Source organism: Aulonocara stuartgranti, assembly GCF_965226115.1.
Source record: "Aulonocara stuartgranti genome assembly, chromosome: 7".
In the NCBI taxonomy this organism is placed as follows: domain Eukaryota; kingdom Metazoa; phylum Chordata; class Actinopteri; order Cichliformes; family Cichlidae; genus Aulonocara; species Aulonocara stuartgranti.
This window is the reverse complement of record NC_138945.1, coordinates 27,673,542-27,691,645: the sequence shown is the minus strand read 5'-3', so window position 1 is coordinate 27,691,645 and position 18,104 is coordinate 27,673,542. Positions and strand designations below refer to the sequence as shown.

Sequence of the window (18,104 nt, the reverse complement as noted above, 5' to 3'; positions counted from 1 at the left end):
TCTTTTTTTTTTAAGGTGAATTCATACTGTTAGGTAAACTATTAAACCAAGCATAAATGTCAAATGGATAAAGAAAGTAGTAGTAGCATGAGCTTTAAACATTGCTCTTTCTTATCTACCAGGTGTATGGGGATAAAGATACTGATGGGTTTTACAGAGGTGAAGTGAAGGGCAGGATGGGTCTGATCCCCTGTAACATGGTGTCAGAGATACGAGCAGACGATGAGGACACCATGGACCAGCTCATCAAACAGGGCTTTCTGCCGCTCAGCACACCTGTGGATAGAATAGGTACCACAAGAGCATACACACCCTCACAAATAACAACCATGTACAGCTTTAAAAAAATGGTTAGATATTGTGAGAGAAAGCATGTAACGGGACGCTTCCTGTTAAAATGCCGTTTACAATTACCTTCAGAGCAAAACAGAAGAGGCCTGCGTCGAGATCAGGCCTCCAGGAGGATGGTGGCTCTGTACGACTACGACCCCAGGGAGAGCTCTCCTAATGTTGATGTTGAGGTATTGTTTGCTGTAAAGGACAAACTGCTCAATGCTTAAGTGTTTATAGTGTAACGCACAAATATCTAACCAGCTACTACAACACACCTAAACACTTTTATATGTGCATAATTTGGTTCACAAATACATAGAAATGTGATTGTTACACAAAACCACAAAGATTGTCCAAAAATAGCACTTTTGTACTCCTTAATTCAGTCTGTTTAAATAAACTGGAACAAAAACAGGATTTTACTTTGTATTATTTGTGTATCCCTTTCTCTCTATCTCTCTAATAGGCTGAACTCACATTTTGCGCTGGTGACATCATTGCTGTGTTTGGTGACATTGACGAAGATGGTTTCTATTATGTGAGTGCTTGTCCATGTTTTTGGGGTTTCTCCTCGAGAGAACTCCTCAAAATTTGTATTAGGCACCATTTTTGATTAAACTACTCGAAGTGCTTCACCAGGTCTCATTCACACAGTCATAGATCTAAGTGCTTTCTATCTAACATTTACATCGGGCAGCCACTTGGGGTTCAGCATCGTATGCGCGGATATTTTGGCTTGCTAACTGGAGAAGAAGGGATCGAACCAATAACCTTGCGATTAATAGATGACTCTTAATAGATGCCTCTTCTGCTTGAAGCTTAGTGGTTCTGGGCCTGTCATCTGGTGTGGTCTTCTGCTGCTGTAGCCCATCTGCTAATTTTAACATGTTGCGCTCTACTGCAGGAACATCAGACTCGTTTGAAATCAAGCGAGGAAGCAGTAAGAAAATCTGTAAAACATGAAAATACATTTAAATTTAAAGCTGACCACCTTATGTTGTACTGTACTGTATACCTTGGTTCTAATCAATGGCTATGTGAGTTACTATTGTATGTCTGTTTGAAGCAGTCTGGCAATTTTTCCTCTGATCTCTGGCATCAAAAAGGCTTTTTTCTTCTTTTTTTCACAGAGAACTGGCTCTCGCTGGACATTTTCTCTCTGTGGGAACATTCTCTGTAAACTCTAGAGATGGTTGTCGTAAATCAGCAGTTTATGAAATACTCAGACCAGCCCATCTGGCTTCAGCAACCATCCCACATTCAAAGTCACTAAAATCTCCTTTCTGATGCTCTGAACTTTAGCGTATCATCTTGGTCACATCTACATTCCTAAATGAACTCAGTTGCTGCCAGTTAGATATTTGCATTGACAAGCAGTTAAACATGAGTAGCTAACAAAGTGGCCGGTGAGTGTACTTGAAACAGATGGGTAGGAAGATGAGAGAGACATGATTCAGATCAATTGGAGGCCTGACATATGTGATGTAAATGTATTAGATGTGTTTGGTCCACAGAATGGATTACATTATGTTCAGTTAACTGTGGCAGCTGTGCAGACATAGCATAATCTTATGAGTTGGTATTCTGCCAGTGAAGTTTATGCCTTCTCACCTCTCTTCATTTCTTTCCACAGGGTGAGATCAATGGCCACCGCGGTTTGGTTCCCTCTAACTTCCTGGAAGAAGTGCCTGATGACGTGGAGGTTTATCTGACTGATACTCCATCCCACTACCCCCAGGAAGAGCCCGCCAACCGGCCTCCTGCCAACTCCATCCCCGCCGTCTCAGAGAGCAAACGGGTACATCATCATCGCCGCTCTCAGCGCTAGGCCCTGTGTCCATACGTCCTCTCTTGATTTTCGTCTCTCGCTTCCTCCACTTGCCGTCTGTGTGCTGTTCATTGTGTGTGTTTGTCCATGTGGTGACAGTGGTGACTCTATACAGACTAACAACTCCCTCTCCACCCTTCACCCTTTGGAGGGGGGAAAGGGGACAAAATCCAGTGTTAACACCTTTCTGAGTCTCAGAGAAAGGAAGAAGCAAAGCCTGACATGGACAGAGAGGATAGACTGTGGGAGCTCTGCAGGTGGTATATGCATGTAACACTGGTTAAGGGAGGACTTGAAAAAGGCTCATTCTTTACACAAGATAATTTGGGGCCTCTTTGCACTGAAACACAAAATCAAATTGTGGTTATGTATTGTATTATTAAAGATAAATATATTAAGTGCTTTATTAACACATAACAATTGCTACCCAATGACACTGAAAGAAATTATATTGAGAACAAAAAGACAAAAGCATGCCTTTTTCAAACTTGATACATTTTCTAGCAACTTTCTTGGCTCGACTGCTGTATTTCCTTGAAGAGGCTTTGTTTCTTTATGTATACTGCACACACATCAGATCTATTTTTCAGCCCTGGTGACAGTGGATATGCCATGTTTGCTCTGAGCTCGAGAGACAAAAAAAAACAAAAAAAAAAAAACTAACCGCAGCACTGAGACGTCCATACTGTACTGTTGTTACAATGGAACAATAAAAAGAAAGCAATTGGATATTAAAAACATTCATGCTCTGTGTTCATGTGTGTTGTTGGTGGTGGTGTTGTTTTCAGTTGTCATAGTGGTGTGGGTTTTACCGACAGTGACAGTGCTGCCACATCTGATTTCTTTTTTGTTTTTCCTCACCCGCTTGGCAAAACAAAACAAACAAGCAGAGGAAGATTGTTCATTTCACACCATAAATGGCTCTGTCTGCCTTGTACAGTAAGTTGGCAACTTGAGATACCAGACTCGCTGTGCTAATGCACACAGCTTGTTGCAGCAGAAGCTGTTTAAATGCCATGCAATATTACGGAGGCGCTTTTCAAGTCATTGACTTGTTTCATGATTCGAATCAGGCAGATTTGTCTCTTTGTTTGATTTTTAGCTCTCTGTTAAGTGACTCACTAAAATATTTGACTCACATTAGTGGGTAGCTTCCCTTCTGTCATCCGTAGGTGTTATAGTTACAATTTGGAATAGATTTCAGATTTCATTATAGGACGATAGCTTTATCCGAAATAGCAGCTGCTGCATTAGATGGGAAGCCTGGTATCTACAGTTGTGTCCCTGGGTGTTGTACCGTATCTGACTGTACTGTATACTCCCTCATGGCCTACTGATGATGGACTTCTTCAGCTCTGTGGTGTGCTGATGTTGTGCTCAGCATTTGATGGCTTCTTCCTCAGTTTGATTTCTGTGTGTGTGAGAGAGTGTGGATGAGGCATTACACAATGTTTTGCAGACCCTAAACTGTTTGTGGACTCAGTTAATGAGGACATGCATTATGTACAGGGACACAGAGCAAGCCTAAATAACACAAAAAATTACTTTTTTTTTTTAGGTTGGGACTATGTTAAATGGCAGTTAGGATTAAGGTGAAAATAATTCTGAAGGAAAAGAAGAATTTTATCTGAAGTCATGTATTCGTGTGTAAAAACATCTTTACTATCAGTTTTATCCAGATTAACAGGCAGAGTACCTAGGTTTGGACGGCTTTACTCTGAAATATCAGTTTTTACTCCAGAGAAATAATAATGTAAAATAGTATAGAAAATATTAAACTTTTATATTAAGAGTTAATATTATCAATTGCTGAAAATAAACACTGAATATTTCATATAGAACTAGAAACCTTTATTTTTTTAGTTACCTTTTGATCTGTGAAAGAATCCTTGAATCTGAAGCATGCCACATCAAGTGAGTTATTTACATGCTGTCAATCAAACATAATCGAACCCAAAACACCCAAAATTAAGATTTTTTTTTTCATTCCTCATAAATTTGTTTTCAGGGGTTTTGAGATATAACCACCAATAATGTAAACTACAGTACTGTGCAAAAGTCTTTATATTTTGCCAGGAAAATGGGATATGAAGTGATTTACTGAAACATCTGCAAACAAAGGAAATAAACTATGTAAAGGAGAAAGCAGTTTGCATAATTCTAATGAGGTTTAAAGTTAAACATTTGGTCTGACTGCCGTTATTCTTCAACACAGCCTGAAATCTCTTACCCAAGCTTTCTTGTCATTTTCAAAGTAATCTTTAGGAATAGTTCTCAAAGGCTTCTTGAAGCACATTTAAAGCTCTTCTTTGGATGTTTGCTTCCTTTTGTTACATTCTGTGTTAATGTGAACCCACACAGCTTCAGTAATGTTGAGTTGCAGCCTCTCTGCTTTACAGATGGTCATCGACACAGACTCTTTCCTGGTCTCCCCTGTACACATTGATGACAACATCTTAAAACATAAATTTCAAATTTGGATCGCACCACAACACCCTTTTCCTCTGATTTCCAGTACAGTTCTTTTTGTGTAATATGGGATACCTCAGTCTTTACTCCCCGTTTCCCTTTCTTAAGAATGGCTTTTTGACAGCTGCCCTTCCATTGAGGCGATATCTGATGAGGCTTCAGTGAACAGTAGATGGATCTCTCAGGTCTCTGGTGGATTTTTTCTTAAAGACACGCATTTAAGAAACTGTTCCTCTGCTGTAGAAAGTTTTTTTTTTTTTATGCCTGACACTTCTTTTGTCCCCCAGTTGTCCACTTACTTCAGATTTCTTTAAGGACACTCCATGAGATATGCCATTTTTTTGGCTAGTAGCTCTTTGGCAATCACCTTCCATCTCTTTTCTTCTGGTCACTCAATTCAGGGCTGCGGAGAGTGGAAATCTATTTCAGCAGTTATAAAGCAAAAGGGAATGATCTTCTCGTTAAAAAAAAAAAAAGATTGTTTTATGTCTGTCAACTGTATTATTTTTGCTTTTTTTCACCTGGATTCAACAAAAGAAATAACAAATTATGTATTTTTTCGAAGTGTCAAAGTGCTAAGTTCACAACTGGTTCATCCCTCGAGTTATTTATGCTTGAAAGATTAACGAGTCAGTGTTAAGTGGCTTAAGAAAATAACACCTAATATGGTCAGGTACAAGGGCTGGACTGTAAATGAGTGGAAAAAGCAGCCAATGTCTAAACAACTTTAAAAGGGCTTTAGAAAGCCTGAAGAACTAACAATTGAGACCACTTTAAAAATGTATAAGAAAATCTGGCTCTGAACATATTAAAAAAAAGTCAAAAGGAAAATAGCTGAAAATTATGAATACAGTGAGGGACATTATTGTAAATCTATTAAAAAACAAAATTGTTTTTCTGAAATAGGCTAGAAAGGGAGCTAATTTTCATTCTTTGTGTTACTCAAGGAATCTGATCGAACTTAAAGCAGATGAAGTGTTTTTTTAAACAGCGTTTAGCCGAGGAAACGCAGAGGGAAAGGCTTAGAGTTTCAGTATGAAAGAGTTGGTTCATTTGTAATATGCTGCCCCCATGCCTCCATACCTCCCCACCACTTCTCTTCGCAGGCTACCACAGAAACTACCGAAGCCGTCAACAATGACACCACACCCGTCCGGGCGCCGTCCCCGATTGTTCGCCCCCTCCTCCCTGGAACCATGAGGCCCCTCAGCCCTACAAGGGGTCCCCACGTCCCAGTGGACCCCCGGGACTCCCAAGATCTGGCAAACAAGAAGAAGAAAGGACTGCTTTCCAAGGGAAAGAAACTCCTGAAGAAACTCTCCCCTGTGAAATAAAAGAACACAGAAACAAAATTAATGTACAGTAAGTGCTCATGCTGGGCTCGGTGTATTGCATTCATACAATCAACTCTGATCTAACAACACATGACAGAGAGGATGTGAGCTGTGTCTCCTTGACTGCTTGAGCCTATTTCAGTGCAGTGATATATATATTAAAAAAAAAAAAAAAAAAAAAAAAAAAAAAAGGTGGCCACAAATCGATTATGTACAGTGCAGTGCCAAAATCAAGAGCGAGGTCACTTGCAGACACAAAATCTTGTAACTATGATGTATTTTAAATCAAGGGGGTGATTAAAAAAACAAAAACAAACTAGGATTTTCATGACATGTATTTCTTCTATTTTTGTTATCATTAGGCAAAAGTAATTCGCACATTTTTTAAGCAGGGTATCAAAGCATCTGGTTATAAAACTTTCCAAAAGACTTTTCTCAGCAAAAGAAATTAAAAATAATAAAATAAAATGTTAAAAAAAAATGGAGTATTGATGTCACTACAAGGGAGCAGACACCATGCTCCTCCAAGAAAATCTCAAAAAGACTACACTGTTATTGAGGCATTGTGTGAAGTAATGCTGGCTGCTAAAAAAAATATTACAAAATCCTTTATTCAGTGCAATATCATAGAGAGATGGTAGCATATGTGGGAATAAGATTTCCACTTGTACCTGTGATTCAGCAGAGAGGATTTTTTTTTTCTGAGATGAAAGGACTTTGCAAGAGAAGAACAGATTGGCAACAGGGCATTAACGTCAGAAACACCAGGCAAGTTTAGCTGTCTCAGTGGCCTTTATGAAACAATATGAGCACGACATTCCTAGTTTGATTGCAAGGTTGACTTAACTCCAGGGTTTTTTTTCATGACGGGCCGCTTGTGCTTTGTTATTTTTGAGAATTAAACAAAGAGCGGTAGTGTTTGTTGTCATCGCTGTCAAACTGTCATGAAACGCCTAGTTCAAGACGAAATTTTGTGTTTATCTTCCTATTGCACAAAGGTGGGTGTTTTGTCGGACGACTGGTAAATGATATATTTTGTGTGCCTGTGTGTGTGTGTGCGCGTGTATACTACATGTATGTATGCGATGCATTCATATTTTGCACCTTTCATGTTTGCTGTTCACTTGCTTTATCTTTTTTTTTTCTGAAGGAGAGGCCATGTAATTGTTGGTCCTGTGATCTCGTGGTGTGCTGCTACCTCCATTGGCTGTGCATTGTTTAGCTTATGTGATGTTCACTGGTGTTCAAAGACAGTGGATCGCCACAAAATGTCACATTTGTAACCCAGATGTGAATGATGTTATTATTAACTTGCTAACACAATCGTTGATAGTAAAAGCAAAGCTAGTTATTATTAGACGAGTGCAGTTAAACTTTTCAAAATGTACATTTGCAACCTTATAGACGGGTGAGGACAAAACTATTAGTCTCCCATGAAAGATGCCACTTTAAAAAAAACAAAAAAACAAAAACAAAAAAAAAAACATGCTGTTAAACATGGCAAGAAATTTTTAACACATCTTTTCCAAACATCCAGGTTTTATTTTGTATGCTTACATTATTTTACTTTGCACACAGAAACAAAATTATGTCACAAAAACTAACAGGGTCAAAATTATTAGCCCCTCTGATGCTAATAGTCAGGTGTATTTCTTTTTTGCAGTTTTAGTTGTAGTTTTCAACAAGTCTCGCAAATGTCTCCTGTGCAACACGAGCCTTTTTTTCTTTGGCAAATCTCTCCAGTTCCTCCAGATCTCACAATAGATTTTCAGGGGGGTTCAAGTCAAGGCTTTGACAGGCCAGTCAATAACTTTCACTTTGGTCTTCAGGAGGGGGTTCTTCACCAGGAGTGATATATGTTTTGGGTTATTGTCCTGTTGGAAGACCAAGGAACGACTCAGACCCAGTGTTGCTGTTGAATGCTTGAGGCTTTGTTCAAAATCTTAACAAAACCTGTCTCGATGATGAGATTCCCATCTCCAGACACATTGAAGCATCCCCACGGCATAGTACTCCCACCACTGTGTTTCACCATGGGAACAGTCTTCTTTGAGTTGTTCACCTTGTCCTATGCATAGTTCAGTGTTGTTTGAAGATGTATTTTGCAATGAAGTGGAGTTTTTCTTGGTTTGCAACCTTGCAGTTCATCCCTGTGCAGGGTTCTAGTAACTGGCTTCTTTGACTTGGCTAAGTCATTCACTGGTCTTTAGATGCACCTCTCACTGTTTTTCTTTCCAGGGTTTTGGAAATCTTTCACTTCCTTCAGTATCTTTGCCGTGTTTCTTTGTTTTGTCGGTCTTTGAATTTCTCGGTCCAATTCTTGACACTTGGAAACGCTGTGATAACTTCGTATATCCATCTCCTGCTTCGTGAGCATCAACGATTCTTTTTCTTGAGTCTAAACTGATTTTTTGGTTTTAGTGTGATGCTTTTTCAAGTGACAGCTCAAACTTTTGCTGAAGTTTTTATACAATGAGTAAATTGGAAGACAACCCTTCCAATAAGTCGATAAGAAGAAGACACATTATTTTAAGCTTGCAAATAATATCGACCCTGGTCATTTCTGTTTTCTGAAATAATTCTGTTATTGTGGGCAAATAGAAATAATGCATGCTTTCTTAAGAAAACTAGTATGTTTAGAAACAGTATGTTGAAAATCTCTTGATCTGTTAAAAAACAACTTGGGAACATTTTGAGGCAATAGTTTTGCCCTCATCTGTAGCAGCCCATCTCTGTAGATGATTAACTTGTGTTCAAACACAAATTATGACTCAAGTTTACAGATTTTTGTTTTTCAGGCAACTGTAGACGCCACAAAATGCCAACATTTCTTATTAAGGTTTGGGTGATGCACTTTCTTTTGAAACCAGTGAGGGACATGCTCATAAAGCCTCTTAAAGCCTCATAAAAACTGGAAATCAAAATGTTAAGATGTGCATTGTTCTCTGGTTTTGTTACATCTACCTGCTGTCTGTGGAGAGAAATATGAATTTTTGTATCATGACCTGTACTTTCATTATATAAAGAACTATACTGTGCTGAATCAACATGTTAGCTAATATGCAGCTATTATATAAGAAGATATGGTACATAATAGATTTTTACTTTATTCCCATGATATTGAATTATATAAAAAACAAGTATGAAGTGATTCCACTTAATACAGTCAATATTTTATTGCTTTTCTGTTTGTTTGTTGACTCTCTGAATGTTTAATATGTTTAATCAAGTCCTCAAAAGCAAATTTAGTTGCACAATGCCACTGAAAGATTGCCACCATTAAAGTATGATCAGATCAGCAGAAGCTTAATATCCTGCAGATTGTTGAGCCGACTGTCTAATTAGTCAGTTTCTTATTCAATGAATTCTTAGTGTTAATGCTGCACAAACAACAGACCAGGCTTCACAGAGGGAGAAAAATATAAAAGAATCAGAAGCTGAGTTTTTGTGTGTAATTGGTGAAAATGAATGCCAGACAGTTCATTTTCTTTCCCTTCTCTTTTTAGTAGTTTGAAAGTGGCTTCCTGGGTTTAAATTATATCCTTTGGTGGTGTGGCTATCCTCTTTGATGGGGAAAATGTAGCTTAGCAAGCTGAACAAATTCAAAATGAAACTGTTGCAATGAAGCAAAAAAAAGGAAGAAAACACATCTTATTTTTTCTCTGTGCTTGCAAACACAAATTTATTTGACTTTTTATGGGCGAGACCATTTTTTCTGGGTTTTGACTTTTAAACATTTAAGCGTTTCCATATATTTCTTATGCTCAAACTGGATGGTGTAATGAGATCCATCCCCCAGAAATGGACTAGCTTTAAATGGCAACCCACTGCTTTACTTTTCAAGGTGACAGGCGTGTGTTAATTTGACAACATTATTGAAATAAAGTCTTAAAAATGAACTTGAATTATTGAAAGAAAGACCCCGCTTCATCTATAAGCATTCTGTGTGCTTTGGAGAGGATTACTGGAGCTCAAACATAATTACTACCTGGCATAGCTTTAAAAAAAAAGACTAAGTTTCTATTATTATATTTAGTTATAAACATTTATTATGTCCCAATCATCTTCTGTGTTTCTTATGTGAAGTTGCATTTAACAGATGAGCCGGATGTGGGTTTGTTTTGTGGCACAGGGTTCCTTCATTCGTGAATATTGCTGAGGGCATGCAAAGACATGAGAGGTTAGCCAAAGGGGAATTTAGGCTGGCAATCAGTTTACATTTCATTATTTTCCAAAGCTGTTTATGTATAGTTTCACTTTCAGTCTTTCACAATGTTGAAATTATATGGTGTTCCAATACCAAATCATTCACTTGTGAATGGGCGTAGTGTTTCGAAACGCTGTAGCTCTTTTGTACTTCGATTCATTTGTAGATAATTTGTAAATGTTTCTACTTGATTTTACGACAGCCTTTTTTTTCAGTGCACTGAGATTTCCTCTCATTGTAAAAAAACAAACAAAAAAAAACAAACTGCAAGCATTCTCCATAGTGTCCTTTGAAATCACATGTATAAGCCCACCGTATGTGCTTGCTTTGTGAATCAAGATAAAACAAAAACAAAAACAACAAATCAACGAAAAAGAAGAAAAAGAAATCACTGGACAGTATTTATGGTGATTAACTATGTGTGGGTGTGCATGTGAAAAATACAACTTTTATAACCAAATTAAATTTGATATTTTTTAAAAACTCGTGTCATGTGTTTTTCTTTACATGGCAGGTTAGATTTGCAGTAGTTCCTTGTTAATATAGCAAACAATAATAATTCTTAGGCGACTCTATAGTAATACAAATACCATACAAATTATGGTCATTCATTTGAGTCTCACACATACAGGGAAAGATCAGGGTTTTTGGTTGAAATAGAGGATCTTTGTTGCCACATTTCCAATTATAAATAGACGGTCAGAATTACCATTTGCCACTAGATGGTGCAATAAATCACAAGAGAAGGTAACAATGATTTTTTAAAAAATCTTTTATGAAGGACAGTCACAGTGGATCACTTATAATTGTAGAACTGACTGTTAACATTAAACGCTTTGCTTAAAAAACACTAATGCAGACATTAACTGCAATATAGAGTCTGCAGGAAATAACTGAAGTACTATTAAGTACTATTCAGAAGTGAAGTGGCTGCAACAGCTGGCCTGGGTTATTACTGACTCTGCATTAATTTTCACTTTAATGGAATGGAAGTGAAAAAGGTTCATCTCTGTGAGCTTCGGCAATTGAGTCAAAGTCTTTGAATTTGAATTGCAGTGTTGTCAAAGTTTCTGATTCAGTAAAGATAAGTGAGGAAAGTCTTCAACAAGGAACAATACTTTAGAGAAATGGCTAACTAAAGTTAACATTTAGGGAATGGAAACGAATTATTATGCCTGTATTATTATTTATAGCTACCGAGAAATTGTTTGCTCAAACATGACCACGTGCTTTTGTCTCATCCCAGTTACAAAGCGACACCCCTGCTCTCCCCTTTCTCAGAAACACATGCAAATGTATCAATATCACCGTGCTCCCCAAAAATATAGGAGTCAGGAGGGGAAAGAATTTGAAGGTGACAAGAATATTGTCTTAGGTACATTTTAAATCGAAAATGCATAAACAACAGACTAATATTTACCTTTTATTTCCTCCATTCTGCTCTTATTAGGGGTTTGTACAGCTGCTGTCGTGCTGTTACACAACAATCCTCAGGGGGGCAGCAGTGATTTTTAGTTGGATGCTGATAGTACATGTAGAGTGTAGTTAAGTAATGAGTTATATCATACATGCACTAACAAACCAGTGGATCTCAGGAATGCTTTTAATTGGGTGTCACAGAGAAGCTTTATACCACAAAAATCTCAAATGGCTGAACTTGAGGAAAAGTTCTTCAGCCCTTTTCCTCCCTGCCTCTAGCAACGTCTTACACATGCATAGATATTTCATCATTCGCTTAAACTGAATATTGACTTAAACAAGGGAAAATCCCCCCCCCCCCCCCAAAAAAAAACCTTTGAAGACTGAGCAGCACGGTTGGAAAATACTGCAGTCTTTCACAAGAGTTTTTCTGAAATGCTCATTCTGTTCTCAGGGAGGCAAGAAAGAGAGGAGATTGAATTTGTATATCAATGAATCCATGTTTTCTTGCTTCTAATATATTTGCCTTTTCCTGTTCTTCCCCTTGCCTACCTCTCTCACACGGCCCCCTTCCTTTACTTCCCCACCCCTCCATCCACCTCTTCTCTTTCTCCTCAGCTTGCTCTTGCTCTTATTTTTTCCTCGCTATCCAACTGATCTATATTGAGCTGTATGTCTCCGGAGTCCCCTGGGCCAATGGATGTTTAAAATTCTTGCCAGTTGTAACCTCTCTATGACTCGCTTTCGTCCTGCCTGGCTCCCCACCACAGTGGGGCATAAGGAGACATTCATCTTCTGCTGGCCTTTCTGAATATTTTACAAAACCTCTGACTGCCAGTTAAACACTCCACGTCCATTTGACCCTCCTGCCCCCAAATCACAGCACGGATCTTCCAGGTGAAATATTTTAATGTGACTTTGATGTACTGACAGAACTTTTGTCATGCAAAGAGTCAGGGATTTCTTTTGAAGTCTCTTGGCTTGAATATATTTAAAGATATGTAATAAAACGTTCTTTTTACAGCACATGTCACATGTATTTGATGATTTACCAACTTAGAGAGCCCAGAAGGCAATAAAACAAAACTGCCCAACAACACAAGAGCAATAAGGTATGTACTGCTCTCCTCTCCCATTTCTTGTGCAAGTAGACTTTTTCACAGCAGTTTTTCTTTTTGTTTTTGACAATCTAAATAACAGAATAATTCAAGTTTAGGTACAAATGTTTAAACTGCCTCAAGGCCCCATTAATGAAGCATAAGTAATTACCAAACAAATTCACATTAATCAAATGATCAGAAACTAATTGCTACACTGTAAACCTGCAGCTCTTAGTCCCTAGAGGCGCCTGCTTAATTTGCCTGCAGTAACCCAGCCTTGCAAGAGAAAAAAAAAAAAAAAAAAAAAGTAATAATTTCTTGTCTGGCTTAAAATGCCACAGACGTACACTACCCGCACAAGTATTAATGGAATTTATGCGCCAGAAAATGCAAAATATAGCCGGATGGTATGTTATCTTTTGGAGCTGCATGTAGTCTCTTTTCACCTTAGGTGAGAAACTTTCAACAAAAAAGCTTGATCACACTGAACAAATAGTTCAACTGTGCGCCCATCCATCCCCTCCAACATTAATGGGGTTCCCAGCAGGTGGTTGGAGGTAAGCTTCTAACCTGTCCGACACAGCACTCTGTGGGAAGGTTGCTGGTTGGAGGATATATCACCTGGCCAGTAACTCAATGGAGGCATCCCACAGGGGCTGAAAACTGATGTTCATGGCAGCCACACTCCAAAAAGAGCATTCATTTGTCATAAGAGGATGGCTGTTGGCTGACGTCAGTGAAGGGAAGAGGCCAGGATACAGGCCTTGCCCTGGTGATTTATCTTTGGCTAAGACTGCTTGAAATGGGAGACATCCACAGTGCATGACTAGGCTGAAGAGCTCTAGGAGCTCCAGTGCAATGACTGTTGAAGAACCTGGCTTTTCTTTAGCCAGCTATAGGACTACTGTAAGTGTCATTACGCAGGTGTGACGACAGCTTTATGTTCGCAGACTACACTTGAGTACTCCCCAGAGATTTTAGCAGATAATACAGAAGCAGTTTGCAATGATTTCCACTCAGAGGGATTGCATATGGCTGCAATTGACTTGGTTGTTTTTGGGCCGCTTTTTCCATTCATTCGTTTTGTTCATGTGATCCCTGCCATATGGGTGAATCCCCAACAGGTTAAAAATGAGTTGAGTTGATTTGAGCCCTGCTTTATACATCGATGAAAGCAAACTTTATTACTTTTTGGCTCAAGATGAATAAGAAGCAGTATGAACGAACTCATGAGATGGAAAATTTAACTTTTCATTGACCTGGTGATCATGTAATATGTATGTAACTGTGTAACTGTATGCAACCCCTATTTGTTGTTTTTCTATATTTTCTGTTTTGGGAACAGACCTCCTAGTCAGCCAGTGTCTTTCTGTGTGGAGTTTTCATGTTCTCCATATTCATGCTCCAGCTTCTGTCCATGTACTCTGGTTTCCTCCCACAGTCGAAAGACACACAAGCCAGTTTAGATGTGTGTATATGAGAGTGTGTGGCTGGTTGCCATTTGAGGTAATGTCCTTGGGCAGTTTTCCTCATAGTTAACAGCCAGAGTCTGTTCTGGAAAGATCAGGGATTTTTCTTCATGCAATTGTAGTGTACCTAAAGGTTTCCTTTAAATTTCAATATTGCACTCCCTTTGGATCGATTTTCCACAAAGATAATATCAGCTTATTTGTATTTATTATTTGTATGCTGATGACACACGAATAATGCCATTTAATCTGCATGACTCCACTTCTATTACTCTAATCTTAAGGACAATTAAGAAACGTTTTCTCTCTTTAATGCAGACTGGAGATTAGGGTTATTTCATGTTAAAATTTGGCAACTATATCAACAGGATGCTTGAATTGCTTTTTTTAAGCTGAGGAACTACACCAAAGTAAAATCCATTCTCTCCCTCTTTCAATGTCATGAACACCACCATGCTAATCTCCTCATAACTGGATTACTGCATTTCACTATGCCTGGATATTGCACTGTCTCATCTGCAGCTGGTGCACAATGCAGTTGCAAGTCTTCTAACTAGTACCAGAAAAAGAAAAAAACATTACACGGGTAGTCTGCTCTCATCAACTGCTTTTAACTATTCCAGGTTAGTGAGTAATGAGGATCATGGTTTTTGTATTGGCAAATACAACATCAATATGACTCAACATCAATATGATCTGTAGTGCAGCAGATAACTTAACATTGCAGAGACATCATTCATGGGTGGATACAAGTGCGATGAGTGGTGCATACAGTTTTTGATATTTTTTGATTAAGCTTATTATCAATTTGAAAACTAAAATCGGTGGCCATTTTAAAAGATGACTGTCAACAAAAGCAAGAAAATATGATTTTTTTCCCCCAGTAAAGTAAAGTAAACTAGACTTGCCTTGTCTTTGTGTGTCTGTGTAGGTTCTCAGTCATCCAGGTCATGGTAGATGATGTAGATGGGAGCTTGGAAAGAAAAGCAACTGGACTTCTTTAAGTTTCTTGAAGATTTTTCACCTGTCATCCGAGAAGCTTCTTCTTCAGACACACAACCTTTTACACACCTTGGCACCTGTAATGAGGCACATGATCAATAGTGGGTCAACAACCCTCTTAAGGGACACTTATGGCTTAAATACCTGGAACTCTCCACCATTTGGTTTTAGAACTGAAGAAGGTTCTCAGATAAGAGGTGAAACATCTTCAAGAAACTTAAAGAAGTCCCGCCACTTTTGTTTCTTGTCTTAGTGTCATATCATGCATACTCAACCATGTAGAAGTTGACTTTAAAAGTCTGAAATTACTTTTTACCAGTTTGCAAACAGGGGAGTGGGGTCTATGGGTCTTTATAGTCCTCACTGGTAACTCATGTCTCAATCATGGTCATAGAAAATATTGTTCTTTATGATGTACAGTTGTCTGTTATTTAGAAGGTCTGTTGTTCAATGCCCAGCTCTTGCAAACTTATGCTGAAATATCCTCGGGCAAAGTACTCAACCCCAAGTATCATCTGATGCATCCATCTCTGCATGTGTGTGTGAATGTTAACAATGTATCTGTGGATGCAGCTTGCAGTGAAAAATACTGAATGTTAGGTGAAAGTAAAAAGGTGTTCGATAAACTGGACTGCAGGACTAAACTAGGAAAAGGGCAGAACACTAACTAACCTCACAAACTTGAGAGTGAAGTTATGGGAGATAGCCTGCCAGCACAGTGGTCATTAGTTGTCTTAAAACAAGACGGTTGTGGGTTTGAACCTGTCCAAAGACATTGTTGGCCGCCTCAGAGCTGAGTCAAGGATAAAGGAGTCTTCATGCACTGAATACATAAGTGAATGTTAAATGTCATGGTTGTATATATCATAGTGGTAAAAGAGGTAAAAAGGGGTAAAAGGTCAATCCCTTGACCTGCATAGCATCATGCAGCTAAAGCTATCACTGGACCAAAGGAAAAACACATAACAAATGTGTCATTGCAGTTATTTTGTTTTACGCGAAACAAAGAATCTCTGAAGACGTTTACTTACTTATAGTGAAAAGCATATAAATCAAGAGTAAAACCTTCTAAATGCATCCAGTTGGTTGAAATTTTGTAGGAAAAAAACAGCACGGACCCCATGCTGCATGATGGCCAGATTTCAAGTGACTAATGGGAGTTTTCAATTTAATAGCTCCAGAGGGACAAATATGCAAATTTTGGCACTTGTATCCACTTTTAAAAGATTGTTTCAGTTATCTGTGGCACTACTGCGTTCACTGACACTTTTAAGAGATATCTTAAGACATAAATGTTTTCAATGGCCTTAGGCTGTTCTTAGTGGTCTTAACATTTTAGCTTTTAAAGTGCTCTGCCTTGTTCTTTGTATTTCTTTGAGCTTGCCGGTCTATTAATGTCTACATTTAGTTCTTTGGTCGACTCTGGCTGTTTTAAAACTTTTTGCTAGAGAGAGGACCCCAGGACCTTTGTCAGCACTTGAGGAGGAAGAAAACTTCAGCTTTTATTGCCAGCATCTTTCTCATAAAAATGAGAGATTTAAGATTAGTAAACTTTTGAAGTGTCACATCTATGAAGAGATGAGTTATAGATGAGTTAGTGTGACAGATCTGGAAAAGCAGGCACTGAAGCTAACAACAGATGGAATGCACATAACAAATATAATTATTTATGTATAATTAATTATTAATGCAAAAGGAATTGCATGCTTGAAACATCAGACAAGAGCTGAGTATGTTTTAAAACCAGTGTCATTTATAATTTGCAACAGATCTTAATATGCTTAACAGCTCATTTTTTTTAGCATGTATGTTTACAACAATCGCAAGGCAAACACTTACCAATTACTACAAAGACAACATACTGTACATGTAATAACTTGCCAGACATTGCCAGCAAGTGTAGATAAAAACACTGGATGTCATTTCTTCTGCTATTTATCTGTTTCAACAGCTCGGTGAGGCGCGGTCTTCCATTTAAAAAGAAATGTAATAAATTATTAAATGGATTAGTGTCCTGACCGCTGCTTCACATCAAATGACCTCTAAAAACCTTTGCGCCACCTGGTAGCAGCAGCTCTATATCCAGTACTGCAGTCACAGATGGTGACTCCAGCCACATCTCTGTCATCTCTAATGGCACTAGCAGCAGGTCGCATGTCTGGAAAAACAACTGAGATCTGGAGATGTTACCTGACTAAATAATCTGCAGTGTCAGTGTTGGCAATCCCATCCAGCCAAAAACAACAAAACAAAGCTGCTCAAATAGAAATTCGCTGACTTTAAAATGCATTGGAGGGGAACACCAGGCAAAATCAGATTCAACTACAGGGAGTGCAGAATTATTAAGCAAATGAGTATTTTGTCCACATCATCCTCTTCATGCATGTTGTCTTACTCCAAGCTGTATAGGCTCGAAAGCCTACTACCAATTAAGCATGATGTGCATCTCTGTAATGAGAAGGGGTGTGGTCTAATGACATCAACACCCTATATCAGGTGTGCATAATTATTAGGCAACGTCCTTTCCTTTGGCAAAATGGGTCAAAAGAAGGACTTGACAGGCTCAGAAAAGTCAAAAATAGTGAGATATCTTGCAGAGGGATGCAGCAGCCTCAAAATTGCAAAGCTTCTGAAGCGTGATCATCGAACAATCAAGCGTTTCATTCAAAATAGTCAGCAGGGTCGCAAGAAGCGTGTGGAAAAACCAAGGCGCAAAATAACTGCCCATGAACTGAGAAAAGTCAAGCGTGCAGCTGCCAAGATGCCACTTGCCACCAGTTTGGCCATATTTCAGAGCTGCAACATCACTGGAGTGCCCAAAAGCACAAGGTGTGCAATACTCAGAGACATGGCCAAGGTAAGAAAGGCTGAAAGACGACCACCACTGAACAAGACACACAAGCTGAAACGTCAAGACTGGGCCAAGAAATATCTCAAGACTGG

General features: G+C 38.6%; 1 protein-coding gene and 1 long non-coding RNA gene across 14 annotated transcripts in view; one reads left to right on the top strand and one right to left on the bottom strand.

Moving 5' to 3' along the window:
- The window catches only part of rimbp2a (RIMS binding protein 2a), an 87,985-nt gene extending 77,341 nt beyond the window's left edge, over nt 1-10,644 (top strand). For 5 of the 13 annotated variants that reach the window (XM_082542399.1, XM_082542398.1, XM_082542401.1 and 2 more), the window contains 4 exons: nt 123-521; nt 800-871; nt 1,967-2,131; nt 5,737-10,643. In XM_082542399.1, the coding sequence (XP_082398525.1) occupies nt 123-521; nt 800-871; nt 1,967-2,131; nt 5,737-5,964 (864 nt within the window). In that variant the 3' untranslated portion in view covers nt 5,965-10,643. The other 8 variants (XM_082542403.1, XM_082542395.1, XM_082542404.1 and 5 more) reach the window with 5 other exon arrangements.
- Nucleotides 2,159-5,801, bottom strand: LOC309711883. The gene is made up of 3 exons (XR_014278128.1): nt 5,714-5,801; nt 4,930-5,033; nt 2,159-4,833 (listed from the first exon to the last, which is right to left on the bottom strand). It is a non-coding gene; the product is annotated as an uncharacterized lncRNA (long non-coding RNA).
- Nucleotides 10,645-18,104: the final 7,460 nt, after the last annotated feature.